The 17394-nt window shown below is 36.4% G+C and overlaps 1 protein-coding gene across 1 annotated transcript; it reads right to left on the reverse strand.

The window, feature by feature from the left end:
- Window positions 1-1903: 1903 nt before the first annotated feature.
- crsp7 (cofactor required for Sp1 transcriptional activation, subunit 7) lies at window positions 1904-10506 on the reverse strand. The gene is made up of 3 exons (XM_056475686.1): window positions 10187-10506; window positions 5653-5727; window positions 1904-5233 (listed from the first exon to the last, which is right to left on the reverse strand). Exons 1-3 carry the CDS (start codon window positions 10256-10258, stop codon window positions 3611-3613), a joined length of 1770 nt encoding a protein of 589 aa, XP_056331661.1. The 5' UTR covers window positions 10259-10506; the 3' UTR covers window positions 1904-3610.
- Between the last annotated feature and the right edge of the window lie 6888 nt (window positions 10507-17394).

Genomic DNA, 17394 nt, shown 5'->3' on the forward strand with positions numbered 1-17394 from the left:
ACTTTAATGTCTCAATGAAATTAAAGTGGGCAATTCTTATTTAGCCTATTCAAATTTGAATAGGCTATTTGAATGCAGTAGCTATATATTATACATTATTATATAGGGTGTTCACTCCTAAAAAGATAACTATAATGATTAATATAAAGGTGTCCACACCAAGGGCTAATAATATTAACTGTGCCAAAGATTTAAGCCTGCTTCTTTAAAGCCAAATTATAATTGCGCTTTCTTTTGCATTTATTATGCTTATCCATGCATATAATCATTCATTCATTTTTAAATCATGCTTCATGTAATATAGAAATAGCAAATGACAACCAACAGTTCCCAATGGACACAATTTAAAAGCCTGTTTTATTGGGAAGCATGTGACAAATGAAGAAATAGAAGGCTCACAAATTCATTTCATGCTGCCTAAAAAAAGCATTTAAATTTAGACCTGATTAAAATTATAAATATAATTATTGTCTGTGTTTTGAAAATAAACAAAAAATGAAAACCCACCCAGTTGTTTTCAAAAAGTGTGCTATGAACATCCCTTTAGAGACACATAGCATGTTCTAAAAGTGCAGTGTTAAAAATAAAACCTAAAGGGCCTTGCATTTCATTTCCCTATTCTACTGTTTGCATCTTGTTTTTTAATGCAAAAAATGTCTTCTATGTAAACAGCCTTTAACACACAAGGGTGCCCAAACTTTTTCTTATGAAGGGCCAAAAGCCATCCTTGATTGAGGCTAGTGGGCTGAAGGTAAATATAGTTACCATTGTTAATTTCCTAATTTATTGAATAATATACATTTTTTAAATTACTAGAAAACACTGCTTTATATGAACTAATACAGCATAATTCCTAGCTGTTGAATTTCTGTAGCTCAACAGTAAAACAAACCAAAAAAAAGGTCACATCAAATTAGAAATGACCCCCAACCCACATTGGCCCCAACCCTCTAACATCCTTCTCAATCTCTTCTCAGATGGGATGGTGGGCCAAATCAAAGGTTACAATGGGCCAACTTTGGCCAGCGAGCCCTAAATTGGGCATCTCTGCTTTAACAGAATAGTTGTGCCAACATTATAGTTCTGTTATCACCCTCAAGTTGTTCCAAAATTGATTTTTTTTACTGCTGACGATCACAGCTCGAATTTTCAGTTTCCACTGATCTCCACAATACTGACAGGACTGCCATTAATCAGCAAAAACGTATTAGTTTGTGTTCAGAAGTAGACAAAAAAGTAATGCAGGTTTGAAGTGGTATTCTTTTACATACATTTTGGAATTTTGGGTTGAAGCAAGTATACTTCAACCACAAACTTGGTTCTGGAGGGCCAGTGTCCTGCAAAGTTTAGTTACAACCCCAATTAGACACACCTGAACCAGCTAATCAAGCTCTTTCTAGGTACTGACCTTATTCATCTATGGGGAAGTGCGCTCTTTTTAACGATTGAACATCTGATTCAGTTGCCTATAGGAGAAATGACTAGGAATAATAAACCACAGAAAACGGTCAAACTACTTGCTCTAAAAACAAGTGTTTACATGACTATACAGACAAAGTAGAATCAGTTTGCAACATCAAGCAGCAAAACAAGCCCTTTTAAACATCTAAAAATGAATGGAAGTGAATGAGAGCGGAAGTCTCAAGCCAAAAAGATTCAAATGGTTGCGCCCGCTCATACGCAAAGAATAAAGCGAATACAAGAAACTTCCAGGCAGCTCGTGTTGAGGGAAGTTGGAACTAAACTATGCAGTACACCAGCCCTCCAAGACCAAGCTTTAACCCCTGCTGTAATTCATTATCAGCTGCAAATAGTTGACTGAAGAAAAAAAAAACATTAAATGAATGTGTAGGTTTAGTTTTGGGACAAACAACCTTGTTGGAAGAAAGGGTACCATGATGCATAGATTTTTGATCATTTTTATTTTTTCGAACAAATGAGTGATGTTAAACACTGAACAAATATACTGATCAAAAATGATCAAAGAAGTCTCTCCTCTAGATTTAAATCGCAAATTATATTTGCAATACCCTAACCAAGTGTTGAGCTCTTAGATGGCCTTTGCTTCAGAAACAATGCATATCCCTGGAATATCAGACATGGTTTTAGGAAAACATATGCCATACTTTAGAAACCAAAAGAAGCTAGCGGAAGCCTTTCCAAACTTTTTACATCAAAGGCACATTGGTAGGACGAAGGTAGCAGAGCACACAGTGTTTGCAAGTCGGCAGCAAATTGGTTTCATCCCCTTCACAAGACATTTTTTTTTCAAAACAATGGCAAGGCATTAAAAAAATTTTGAATGAGAAAAATAAGATGTCAAACTGAATGAATAGGACCACAGTCTATAAACCGAAGTCTAAAGATGCCTGTGAAGAGCAAAACAAACGATTGGGCCTTTTATAAATGCTTATTTTCTTCCCAAATTGATTACATTCACACTAAAAAAAAAAAAAATGAAGACTTAAAAAGGTTTTACATGAATTGCAAGAAGTATGTACAGACAAGCAGGATAACGCGCATCTTTATTGACACATTTATAGCACAATGCGCCCATCTGAGAGAAAAAAAGACCATATGGCAGATGCCAAGAGGTGTTTCCTTCTTTACCGCCTAAACAAAAGATCTAAATGCCGTACATTCGCTAAGGCTCTTCAAATAAAGTCATTGTTGAATGTTTTTTAGTAAGGCAAACAATATCTAAAGGAATGGTAGCAAGTATATTTCCAGCATATTAACATTTTCCTGCCTTCCTGTCCTCACAGTATGAAGATGTAAAGTAGCACCCTCTGTGGCCGTTCACTGCATTTCCTTCGAGCACATGAATACTTTCTTTTTTGACAGACCCATATTTTTTATTTTTTACAATTATCTGGCAAACAGATTTATTTAAAATATTGTTTTAACACATCTAAAAATAGATTGCTTCTCTCTCATATGAAAATCACGTATATTAGATAAACTGAGAAACGAAATGTTAAGCGAGAAATGACGTTGAGTTCGGAATGGAATGTTGGTATCTACTGCAATTAGCACACGAAGGTGAGAACTGCCGTGAGAAAAATGCATTTATATATGCCTCATGTACATCACAAATAAGGGGACAGAAGTGTGATGCCAACAGAAAAGCCTCAAACATCTCTGCACATCTTAGTGGATAACCTTCTGCTAGGAGAAAAAAAAAACGAAAAAAAAAAAAAGTTCAAATAAATAGATGCATACATGATAAGAAACTTTTTATAATTTATTCTTTGTCACATAAAGCTCTTCGTAACTGCCAAAAAATGTTCTCGACTTGCTTTCAAACATTTCTGCACTGCTCAATGCTTGCTCGGACCCTCCTATTAACACACTGTGCAAGAACTGGCCCAGTTAAATCCCTGCGAGCCATTATATACAACCCTTGTTTGCAAATTCTTGTTGGTAGCAGCACATTACAAACAGGACATCTTTTCAGCTCCTTCTAATGGAAAACCGTACTCAGAACAGCCGCTGTTGGTTCGTTTGTTACACCTGTACGATGAACCTAGTACAGAGCGACAAGGAGAGTGGGTTGCACCTCCTCGGACTCACAGTGGGAACAATGAAAACTTTTCCAAACCCTGTTTTCTCAGTCTAGGCAAACATATGGCAGGATGTTCAACTTGCTCTCATCACCGTGAGGATCCAACGATATGCACTCTGTCCAATCAAACCAGGCTCCCTTGGTGTCATAACAGCCGTTCACACCCGGCCAGTGTTCATTGTGTATTCTGAGAAGGTCCTCATTCGTTACGTCCCGAGACACCCCGGGCAATTCTGTTGTGGAGCTGCCCGGGGCCAAAACGTGCATTTTCCGGGGCTCTTTGACATCGTGTTCCTCTCGTTTCAAATATTCAGTCATGAAAAAGTGTGCCCCGTGGGTCTGTGCTCCAGAGGACGTAAGAACATTGCTCTGAAGGTTAAGGTACGATTGAATGATTTCATTTCTGGACAACTCTTTCCAGTTCGTCTGTTGAAAGGGGTTGGGGACCGACGTAGGTGGCTTTTGCTGCGGTATCTCAGTCCTCACTGATGGCTCTGGGATTGGCTGTCCTTGGCACTCTTCCTCTTGGTGGGATTCTTTCGGAGTGAGGGGCTTAATCTGTCCGGTCACCGGGTCGAATGTTAACCTACGCTCTTTTAACCGTGGTTTGGTCCTGTCCTCGGAGGACTGCCCTTGAAGATTTACAGTATAGTCTCTGGGTCTGTATTTCTTCCTCTTTTTGCCCTCCGAGTTGGAGGACGCTCCCTCCCGCTCAACCTTGGTCTCCAGACCCTCCAGGCCGTGTGTGGCGAGCAGGGCACTAGAGAGCGGCTCCAGTGCTGCAGTGCTGTGTGGGGGCTGAGAGACTCTATCTGATGATCTGTGCAAGTGCATCGAGTCTTCCAGCCCCACAGATGATGGTCCGTCATTGATGCACACTTGTGCCGGCGACGTTAAAGGCTGCAGTGTGGGCAAAGGAGAGGGCACTTGGGCAGAATTCAAAGATGGGCTCGAGAGAGTCCCTTTTGGTGCATATGTCGTAGACCTCTTGGCCATCGTCTCATGTGTTGCGCTGCGCGGACTTGAGGAGTACCGAGGGCTTTTGGGTTGATGCTGCCCACCACTGTCCACTCTCGCCTGCTGTAACACTGACGCTTTGAGTAAGGAGGAAGTGCTAGGTAGTTTGGTAAGTCCTGGAGAGCTTGGATGAGGCTTGACAGCGTTGACGGGGATTTTGTTGTGCCTGTCATTATCAAGATGCTCCAGGCGAATTCTGTCAGACGGTACCTCATCATCTTTCTCTAGGAGCGGCTCGGGGGTCCCCCTAATTCCATTTGATGGCGGAGAAGAAGAATACACCGGCTCGTAAAGGGAAGTTTTTGTCATTTTAGCCGGCAGATGCGGACTATCCCTTTGCTCCGCCCGCCGCTTTCGGCTGCTGGATTTCTCCGCCTTCGGAGAGTATGTGTTGTGGATGTCATTCCTGGTTTTAAGCTCGGGAGCAACCTTGCTTGGAGGGGGGACTGCCGGAGGAGTGTCTGTCCGACAGGGGTGAGCACCACCATTGGCAGATCCCGGGACATTTGGTGGTCCTCTCACCGGAGTGTCACCTTGGCCAGGCTCGATCAACTTCTGCCAGTTCCGAAGGAGTTTCTTGGCACGTTTGGCAAGGTCCTCATCCTTTGTTTTCTTTCTCACATCATTGATTAGCTTTCCCAAGCGGGTTTCCTGCATTTAAAACAAATGGAAGAAGTCTCAAAATTGTGTTTTATTAGTCATATCACACATCCTATTTTTTGGTACCATTTAAAACTAACACCATTCCCATTTATTTTAAACTCCAGGAAGAAAACAGAGAGCAATGAAAAAGACGATATGGTTAAAGGGATTATTAAAAAACAAAAAGAAAATTTACTCATTACTTGATTTACTTTTATTGAATGATCTTAATACTGATCATAAAAATCAAATTTCTCTTTTCCAAATACTGGTGTAGCTTAAAGGGTACTTTCTTTAATGGACAGTGCTCAGAAATGGCGATTGAGATAGTATTTACACTTGAAATTGAGCACTGACTTAGAAACAGTATTCATTACACCACGAGTTAAACAGATTCATGTTATATTATCGATAATATCAGTACTAACCTCAAGTGCTTCTTTGGTGATAGGGTACTTCTCCAAATTGGTGATAACATCAAGAACTGCAACCATGTTACAGATCTGTTCAGGAAGAAAAACTATTTAAAATACCAGTCTGAAATGACATTACAAAATATCTAAAATAATGGCTACAGAAGAACTTTGGAATCCATTTCTGAAGTCAGGAAGTCCTCAAAAATCGAATATTCTACAGAACTACTGGCCAAGTTGTTAATAACAAATTGTTAACAGTCAGAGTTTACATTTCACAGAACATCAGTGTATATGACGGGCACAATCAAGAGATTTTACTTTTAGACTAGGGCTGTTATATGGCTTTATAGAATATGGCTCAATAAGCATTCTACAGCGTCTTCTTGCGTCCTCGTGTAATGTCATCATCAACTGCCAAAGTTCAGTTCCAAAACTCAAGATCGCAAGAACAGAGGACGCGTGAAAGTTTCCGGATGCACTCTTGATATAAAGGACGCATCAATGCACACTTCAGTGCAAAATTCGCTCAAGAGATCCCAGAAGTCATTGCGGCTAAATAAAGGAGGTGGGTAGTGCAGCATTTTATATAGATTTCTTATTAAAGTTGAGATATAACTTATTTGTCTCAGGAGTATCCCTAAATGAGACGGTGAAAGTAAACATTACCATGAAAATCTTAATAAAGGCATAAACACATTAAGAGTGTTTATTTGCTGAAATTTGTATTAAAATTTGTTGTATTGCTCAACACATATTTGTAAGGTCTTAATGTATATTTTATATTGTGAAAAGAGGGGAAAACACAAATTGTTGTATGAATAACTAATATATAATTTTCCATTAAAAATGTGTGAAGGTCATGTGACCACCAGGAAGAACACAGCGTCTAATTTCTCACAGGACGGGTTGTGTTCTCGCTGTCTCCCGAGTTCGTTCTTCTGAGGTAATTTGGCAAGAACGTTCTCCACAAGAACAAGAATCCATTCTCAGCATTCTTGGAATTGAGAAACAGCCCATGATTCTATTGAGAATTTGCTGAATTGAGCTGATTTTAACACATTTGCAGTGTCCAAACGTGTATATTGTAGGTACTACTAGGGATGCAACGATTAACCGGTTTCACTATTAACCGCGCTTTAATTCGTCATGGTTAATTAATCGTAAAGGCTTCTCAACACCGCGTTTCTGCACAGAACAAAACTGCAGGAACTAAAAGTTATGCCAATTAAATTCTAGTTTATACACCGAGAATAATAACCATGCACACTGGATTAATTATGACTGAGGCTATTAACTAAGGCAAGCTCGTGCACGTTCATTTCCAATGGAGGGATGCGACATAACGCTTTTCAGGCACACTAGTTAAGATGGGGCTCTTGTGACCGCGGGAACTGCAAACGGATGAAGTTTGAGGAAGAAGCAATGAAAAGTACACAGGTTTGCAAACCCACTTAAAGTTACAAATATTGGCTGCAATATTCATTGCATGATCGCTCTAATCGATCCGCCAGCCAAGAACAAGCGAGTGTTTTCGGAGAGAGTGCAGAAAGACTCGGAGTGGATCAGCTGTTTAATGGTCCGAATTTCGATGCATTGCATTCACTGCGTGTTCAGCGCAAATAGAAGCTAAATGTAAAATCTAACAGTGTATAAATCTTTGCCAAAGAAGCTCGACTTTACTAAGTTTATACTGAAACTTCGGCTCATGACAAAGAACAGTACTGTGCAGGTGGTCATCACGAGAAAGCTACTCTGCGCCGCATATATTGGGTTGGCTGACTCGCCTGCTTTTTTCCACAAACATAAAAATGAAAATAACAAGACTGACAATCTTTCTGGTTATTATATTGGCATGCGTATAAAAACAATATGCAAAATGTATATTTCTTACTGCAATGCTTCAGTTTTGTTTGATGCAAACCGTAGATTTTTTTCTCATAAAGTTAAAGCAGGACTTTTCATAGCAAATAACTCGCATTCAAGGCAGAATGATAATGTTATTTATTGTTAGTATTACTGTCGTCATCATCATCATTATTCTTTTATAATTATTGGACATTCATTTTTAAATTATTGCACAAATATCATTAAGTTATAACAGAATTAGTTAGTTGTTTCTGATTGATGTTGTTTTAAAATACAATAAATCTGTAATATACAATTTGCAGTGGTGCTCATTCATTTTTGGTGGGTGGTCCTCAATTTTTATGGTGCTCCCTTAACTTAATTTCAAACCATGCATTAGACAAATACTATTCTTTTCATTTATTTAATAATTGTTCTATCATTTATTTACAGTGCAAAAATTATGTGTTTAAATGTCAAAAATTGTACTTATTTTTAAGCACAAAGAGAGAAGTGGACTATTGTTTGTTTTTAACATTATTATGTGCTATATTAATTGGTTACTGAGCATCAATAAATAACACTGTAAAATATAAGAAGTTTTCGTGTGATTTTCTGAACTAGTAGCGTTTTAAAATTAATACATGCATAATAATCGTGATAACCGTGATTCTTTCTCAGACTATAATCGTACAACCAAAATCTATAATCGTTGCATCTCTAGGTACTACATTTGGTTTGAAATAAACTGTGTTCCATAAAACATAAATGAGTGTATTATGAATGAATTTCTGACATACTACAGCCTTTGTATTTTCACAGTCATGTGATCTACAATGCAGTTTGTGCTCTCCTGAGGCCTCATGGGATAGTAGTGTCCATCAGATAGACACTTACAAATCTCACAGGAAATAGTAGGTCATCTGGGCACTTCTTAACAACTGTTTAATAAACACTGTGAATTTGGGTGTACTACTACTATAATACTGATTTTAATAAGTAGACATATTCAGACAAAGGCATTGTTATCACTTAATCTCTAAGCAACAATGTTTCTGTGTTTGAGAGTTTATGTTTGGTAATACACTCAAAAAATAAACATTTCTCAAAAAGGACTTTAACAACATCCCAGATTAAAGAACAGTTATTGGTACCTGGTAAATCTTTAAGTGATCACTTGAAAAACATTAATAATCAAAATAACCTTTTTCCACTATTTTTAAATGGATATAAAGGTTGACCCTTCAGTCCAAATAAAATTTTTAAAAAAACTTTAAGAATAAAGTGTGTAGTCCTTAGTCTATTACAGTATGATGCCCTTTTTCTTCTTCTATAACTCTATACAAACTATGCAAGGATATAATGCCTAGTAGTGGAGCCTATCTCAGCCTTTACATCCAAGTAAGTGTATGGAACTGCTCAAAAGTGCAAGATACACATGCTCATGTTTCCATGCTCTTATAAGTATCAGACTTAGAATATTACTACAAAAGTGGTTAATGATGTCGGACATCTCACCAGTCCCTCACAACAAGTGTGAAAAGTCCCAAAACTTTTTGGTTGAAGTAGCAGCTCAGCTTATTCATTAGTGCCTCAACCAATAGACAACAGGTTTAACCTCCACTTACTCTAGGGGAGCATTCTGACCCTCCTGACCTTAACCTAACAATTTAAACCCAAGAGACTAGTAACAATGAAATAAACGATGTATGGACATGCAAAGCCAAACAGCAAGCAGAAGTGTTTAGAAAGGTGAAAGTGTGTATGAAAGAGTTAACCAAACACGACCAGAGTTTACCTACAATAAAAGCTGCACTTAAAGAGAAGTTAACTTAATTTTTAAACTTCTGAATTTGAATTACCATCATTGTTTACTTCCACAGGCCTCTACACTGATTATTTATCCCCTGCTCTCCCCTTAGTCATTTTATGGCGAGGTGTTAGCCTAGTAAAACATTCAATGTGGCTGTCAGATTTTCCAGTCAGCCAATAGGTCTGCGTCCCTAGTTAGCACAGCAACGTCGACGGAACAGCAACCAGCTGTTTGTTCAGGTTAGTCTACACACATTAAAACCCAGGACAACCACGACCATGACTCCGTAAATGCATCAAAACTACTCTAATCTCACTATGTTAGGTGATACAAATTCAAACTAACGTTAACTCGCCACTCTCAGCATGAACTCCTCTGCTAGCGCTTTTGCTAATGCCACTGTGCCAGCTAGCCACATCTAACGAGCTCAAATTAACCCAGATACCAAAGACCTATACAGGAAACAACAGACATTAGCATCAAAGATGCATTTAAACAGTCAAAAGGCTTGTAGAGGCTGACTGAAATCTACTCCAGCGCTCAATAGCACACACTTAGCTTGGCATGAAACGGCTAACGGACAACAGCCTTTACACAACATGTCATCTGTGTCTGATCACAGCCTACAGCTAAAATCGAAATGGCTGCTTTTCTAACAGCTCTCACTGTGTACTTCTGTTTGAAAGCAGGGTTTTCTAGCACTGTCCGGCTATTCTGTGAGCGCGGCGCGGGGTAAATGTGCCTGCCGTCAGTTAGCGCACTGCTAACGGGAGCTCCACATCTGCTCCGGCGCTCCACACCTCGTTTGGCGGCTCGAAATGCGACTCTGACTGTCTCGTGTCGGGGAAAGTGAGCTGTGGTCGGCAGGAGAGTGAGCGGGTTACTCACATTGCTGTGGCTATCGATGGCCTGCAGCAGCCGGTCTCTCATCTGCTGCGGGGTTGCGGAGGCCGTTGTCATTGCCTGCTCGGTGCGAATCGGCCGACGGGGGAAAAATCCTCCGGATTCAAGGGCTTAATGGACTGCAGGAGCTCACAGACCTCTCGGGAGGAGTGAGAAGTGGCGAAACCACATGTTTCTGGTGTGATTGTTAGCTTGAGAATTGGTGAATGTGTGTATTCAGTTGGGAGATGAAGGTTCGACGGCTGTCGTGTCTCTCCGCCTCATTGCGTCGAGCGCTCTCACCGATCTCATGAACTCCACTGGATCAAAACCTCAGGCCCGCTGCATTATGGGAGAGCGCGACGCCGCGTGACGCCATCACGCAGGTTCAAATCCGTCAGGCAGACAAACAATGATGTAGAACGCAGACGCATGGTAATATGCATAATTACAATACGCATGTAATATGGTTTTATATATATATATATATATATATATATATATATATATATATATATATATATATATATATATCATATATATATATATATATATATATATATATATATATATATATATATATATATATCATATTTAATGACTATAGCACCTTGACATACCTTACTTCTGTACTTTTTGTACATTTGTGAAAACAAAATGATAGATATGGGAGTCCTAAAGGCCAAAAGAACATAAAAATGCAATCACTTTCGAGGTTTATATGCGAGGTTTAAGGTCCGTCTTTGCATTAACAATTGGCTTAAACTGCTATTACACCTCTCACAAAGTGAAAAAAAAGACTGTAAAATGTTTAGTGTAAAACATAAACAGAGACAAACTGCCTGAAATGTTCTATTTTATTAAAACTTTAGGGGCAAACTTTTTTTGTAACTAAAATTAAAATAGTTTTGAGCAAAAAAAGTTACCAAAAGGTCTTATGTATCAATATGATAAATAACAAATGTATAAAAATATGTATATGGTATAAAAAATAGATCTTGATATAAAGATTAATAAAAATTTCAGTTCCAAAAAAATGTGAATATTATGACTCATTATGACTTATTATAAATCATTATAATCAAGTATATAAAATTCATATAGGGGAATTTTTAATCCAAATATTATTTTCTATTTTATCTGAAATATATTCAGGTCTGTACTTACATAAACATACATTTTGTGTGATCCCTCTTATTTTGGCAAAATAATGTATTAATTAATTAATAATAAATAAAGAAAAAAAACAGATTAACTGTACTGTATGTATGATTTGACAGTTTATTCAGATAAAAATGTAAAAAATCTAAAGTTACATCTACATGAACACTTTACACTTGTCTGTGTGACTGCATGTTATTTTGTTAAATGATTTTGAATTAAAATGTGTGTCAATGTATGCAACTCATGGAATCATTTTTTATTTAATAAAATACAATATTATACTCCCATAAAATGCAAAACATATTTATTATTTTTATTATTTGAAACTTTTAATAAGGATAATTTCAAAAATCGTTTTGGCACAATGGCGCCCCCCATGTGTGGCGCTCCTATGCACCGCAAATACTGCATACCCCCTTTTTGCGCCCCTGGATAGTCGTAAGATATTCTGCCAGTAACAGCACTCGTCCAGCCTCTTAACCCTTCCCCCTTGTGTATTACTCCGCCCACATACAGCAACAAGCAGAGGACACTACAGTTTGACAAATAGTGACCTTGTAATTATAAGGTTCTATCTGCGTTCTGAATGATTTTTGAGATATTGAGCTTCAAAGTTTTTGCAGTCCATAGCAAACATTATGTGTGTAACATTTGTTTTTTAAATAAAAAGTCTTAAAATGTAAACAACTTATAAAAATATCCCATAATGTAAATTAGTTGTCGTTTAATAAGAATATGTCAATAACTCAATTTTGACAAAAAAATGTCAGATAGAGCCTTATAATTCTAAGGTGATGAAATATTGCTGCTGTTGGGTGACAATGTACTTTTGAGGCTTCTTTTATTCGAGAATGTAGTTGTTTAGATTGCAACTAGGCAGTTTATTTATAGGGATAGGGGCTATTTTTAATTATTTATAAATTTCTGAGAGACGGCGCATCAGCGGCCATTAGCCTGTCTTTGAGCAAAGACAGTTGACGATGTTCATCCACAAGATAACGACAGAGACCAAATAATAAGCCATAAGAGAAAACCAGCGAAATTTCAAACTACAGCTGATCAAATCATTGTTAAACAGGTAAATGACTTTGTAAGCCGATCTCTCTCTCTTGTATGTTGTATTTCTGTATTTATACCATAGTAATACTGTGATCTCCTGATTGTTACAGCGAAATACTGGGAGATATCTCTGTAGATTGATGAAATTTCAGGCAGTTTAGCCTTCTAATCTTAAAATGTGAGCAAATACAGTTGAAGTCAGAATCGTCAGCCCCCCCTTTGAATTTTTTTCTTTTTTAAATATTTCCCAAATGATGTTTAACAGCAAAGAAATTTTCACAGTATGTCTGATAATATTGTTTCTTCTGGAGAAAGTCTTATTTGCTTTATTTCAGCTAGAATAAAAGCAGTTTTTAATTTTTTTAAAAACCATTTTAAGGTAAAAATATTAGCCCCTTTAATCAAATATTTTTTTGAATGTCTTCAGAACAAACCATCGTTATACAATAACTTGCCTAATTACCTTAACCTGCCTAGTTACCCTAATTAATCTAGTTAAGCCTTTAAATGTCACTTTAAGCTGTATAGAAGTGTCTTGAAAAATATCTAGTCAAATATTATTTACTGTCATCATGACAAAGATCAAATAAATCAGTTATTAGACATGAGTTATTAAAACTAATATAGAAATGTGATGAAAAAAAAATTCTCTCCGTTAAACAGAAATAACGGGGTTAATATTTCAGGGGGCTAATAATTTTGACTTTAACTGTGCGTGTGTGTGTGCGTATATATATATATATATATATATATATATATATATATATATATATATATATATATATATATATATATATATATATATATATATATATATATGCACATATATACATGCATTTTGCACGATTATAGTCATATAATTATTTAGTTATATCATGAGAAATATTGTTATTACACACAAATATACATGAATACATTGTACAAACCAATCCAACATTATTTGTATATTTCATCTAAAAACTGTGTGTATATTCAATATAAACACGGCCCTATTGAAATGGTAATTGTTCCATAAAATATTCGTGTAAACAGATAAAGACATACAAGTACATATGCTTTTAAACATTTTTATTCAATTCAATAAACAAATATTAATGCAAAGGTACAAAGACTTAAGCTTCCACACAGAAAAATACAGTAAAGACAATGGAATTTTAGCTCGATAACATTTCGTTTTAAATAAGTAGCACACTTACAAAGCCCACAATGTTTTATACTCTTTTTTTTTTTGTTTTGTTTTGTTTTCTAATTTCATAGAAAACATCTAGTAATAGGAACATTTTCCTTTTGTTTTAAAGGGTCAGATAAACCAAACCACAGAGCTGCAAAGCTATATTCCTGAAAGCTAGGTTTGCATATTTGGTGAATGAAGTTTCGTCTTGTTGCAAAAAATTGGATTAAAGTCCGAACTTTGCAGTCAAATGTATGTGCAACATCTGAATTATCATACATTGAAAAAATAGAAATTAGCTGCCTTTGTATAGATATGAACCACCGAGACAGTTCACATTCATTAAATGCACATACTGTACGAGTATTTTAAAGTTTTGTCATGTATACGTTTCAGTTCCACTGGGTTGCATTATCATCTCTTTAGCACAATAACAAGGTTGTTTGTTTTTGTTTTGTTTTTTTTTGTACATAAAGAAAAATAAAAGATACAAAACCACTTGAGATATTTCCAGTTGCAAAAGTCTTAGTAATGCACTAGCAAAGAGTTCAGATATACTCAGAGCTTAATAACTGCAAAAAAGCAGGACATCACATCGAGACTAGCGGGTATTTTAATATTCAGTACCATGCAGCAAATGTTCACCCAATATAAAGCAGGTTTTCAGTGTTAAAGGCTGAAGACAAACAGAGTCTCACATAAACGGTTGGCCCTGGGAGAGATTATACAACTGCTTCACTTTTAAATAGTCTTGTCCTCAAATACTGAAGTAGAAAAGACACTAGGGAGAGTCTAGCCATCGTGGCAAACTAACAGTTACTCGAGAGTATCTTGAAGACATAACAGTAGCAGACCCCGATTTTAAAAGATACAAACAACAAACTTTGGCTTTTTATTTTTTCAATGGCTTGTCAATTATAAAGGATGCATACAGTCATGTATACAGGCAGACTTTCTGCACTATTTATTTACCTGGCCCATTGATCTGAGCATTTTGGGTGGAAGCTTATTCCACCATGGGGGTAAAGAAAATTGAAGTACTTTTAATTCTGCACTTCCTCAAAACCGTTAATAAAGTTTATATCTCACAATACTCAAATACTTCAATAAGAGTATAAGAGTTAAAATTGCAAAAGACAAAGTTACAATTGCCAGTGGTGTAAAGTAACAAATTACAAACACTCCAATGACTGTAATTGAGTAGTTTTTCTCAGAAAATGTAATTTACTACAGTAAGTAGTTTAAAAATTGTGTACTTTTACTTTCCCTTGAGTGCATTTTTCAGTGCAGTATCGGTACTTTTACTCCCATACTTTCCTTCAACCTGCAGTCCCTACTTTATTATTAGAAAATTAGAAAAATAAATCCTGCGATTCCTGTCCAATCAAATCGCACATAGAAAGTAAATAGCATCATACTGAACTACCTTAAGACATGCAGCAAACTGGAAGCATTAAAAGTGTCCAAGAAGATACTTTACACGCAATAACCCAGAGACTGAGGGCCCTATCATACACCCGGCGCATCGCAATTGTTGTTTGCTAGTTTCAGCTCGGCGCAAGAGTCGTTTTGATGTTTTGCAGCACGCTGTTTAAATAGCAAATGAATTTGCGCTCATATGTGCGCCCATAGGCGTTCTGGTCTAAAAAAGGGGGTGTGTTGAGGCGCATTGCTGGCGCGTTGCTATTTTGAGGAACTTAAATAGGCTGTTCAATAGACCAGATCAAAGCTAGTCTATAGTCCAGCGCAGAGCGCGTTAGTTGTGAGCCTCGCTTACACATTGCTTAATACACACAGGATGTACAGCAATATCAAATATCTTTACATATGAAAAAGAATTAAAGGATAAAATATTACAAAAATATATAATTTTCTAGCCTACATAAATATAAAAACCATACTTTCATGCCTTCTTCATCTTTGGGGCTTTTTTAGTTTATTCATGACAATTTGCTTTTGTATAATGTTATCATTATTAGCAGTATTATTTATTATATGCATATTTATATTTGTTTTATTAAAAACATGCTTAGATTTGCCCACCTGTCAGGTTTTAGACCATATGGGGTGCAGCATGTGTATTTGGATATAACTCAGTTTTTTGAACACACTTCGTTATTATTGTTCATTTATTCATTAGCTGGAAATTAGAACTGAATTTAGAAATTGTTTTAAAACAAATCTTTGCGCTTAACAAACAAAATTAATTATGTATAGGCTAATGGATGTCTGTACGTAAAACACGTTTCCCTATCCACGAGAGTGAAAGTGAAAGTAAAGAATGAGGAGGCTCATCTCTCATTCTCGTGCTGTAGATGCTCTGTTTAACTGTTTTCCACTAACAAAGTCCGCCATTTGAATAGCAAATGCGCAATGGCGCGGCACAACTGACTCTTAAAGGGAACGGGAGATGAGATAATGATTGTTTTTTTGTCAAAACACACCTATAACTCATTAAGAGAATAAGCTCAACCCTGTTAGACCATGCGCCACGGCTCAAAGCGGATTTTTCCATCCTTAAAATAGCAAAAGTGGACTGACACCCCCTTAATGCGTTTGCGCCCTGCGCTTTGGTCTTTGCGCATGGATCATCAAAATAGAGCCCTGAAAGTCACTAATGAGAAGATGACGTATGTTTTCTGTATAATGCCGAAATGGCCTTACAAAATAACTAAATGCACTTCAGAATGTTACGTTTACACATAGACGCACAAATTTATTGTAAACGCATCAACCTATCCCACCGTAATACTCACTACTCTTGAATAATTTTAAAAGCATTACTTTTTACTAATACTTTACGTAATATTTACAACAGATAGATTTAACTCTACTTGCACTCCATTTTTGGGCAAGTAAAGGTACTTCTACTAGAGTATGATTTTCAGTACTCTTTCCACCACTGACAATTGCTAGATGTAAACTGTGATGAACAGAAAGGCAAAAAAAATTGACGTGGAAACATTTTTTCCATGGTGGAAACAAGCTTCCATAGTTTGGCAAATATCGGGTACGAAAAAAAAATCTGGAACTGATTAAAATAAATCAAACTAAATTTAAGTTTAGAATTTATATCGAGAAAAAAATATGATTTTTTTTTAACAAAACTTTTGTCTAAAACTCAATTGGCACGCTCCAAAAATTATATTTATACAATACGCTTACCAGACTTGTTATTGAGACAAAAATAAACTTATTTTACTGGTACAAGTTATTGGGAAACAATGTTTATGTCATTCTTAAGAAATAATTTAGAAAAAAATCATTCACTCACTTCCCTTTGACTTAAAAAATAAATAGACGCATGAACATTTTTGTTTGCTTTAATTCACGCGTCAAAATCCGCTTCATTCGTTCATTCGCATCATGGGCGGGGCTTCTGTGGAATGGACTAGGCATGGGCCGGTATAAGATTCTGACGGCATGATAACCTTCATGGTTATCAAAAAAAATCATGGTATTGTTTGACGGTACTGTGATTCCCGCTCTAAAATATGTGCTTTTTTAAATGTCTGGGTAAAAAACAAAAACTTTTTTTCACTGTTGAACACAATATATTTCATTTTGAGAAACATTTAAGATATTTTGTTACAGTAAAATAATTGAAATGAATTATTGACTTCTGCCGTCTTCATTCGTTTCAAAAACACAGATTTCTTTACGGTTTAAAACGGCATCTTTGGATTTTCTTACAGATTTTCTGCTGGGGATACTGTTGTCCTAAAAAACAAATATAAATTGTAAACAAAAATTTTATACATACATATATATATACATATATATATATATATATATACATATATATATATATATATATATA

The sequence above is a fragment of the Danio aesculapii genome, chromosome 2, assembly GCF_903798145.1.
Source record: "Danio aesculapii chromosome 2, fDanAes4.1, whole genome shotgun sequence".
Lineage (NCBI taxonomy): Eukaryota > Metazoa > Chordata > Actinopteri > Cypriniformes > Danionidae > Danio > Danio aesculapii.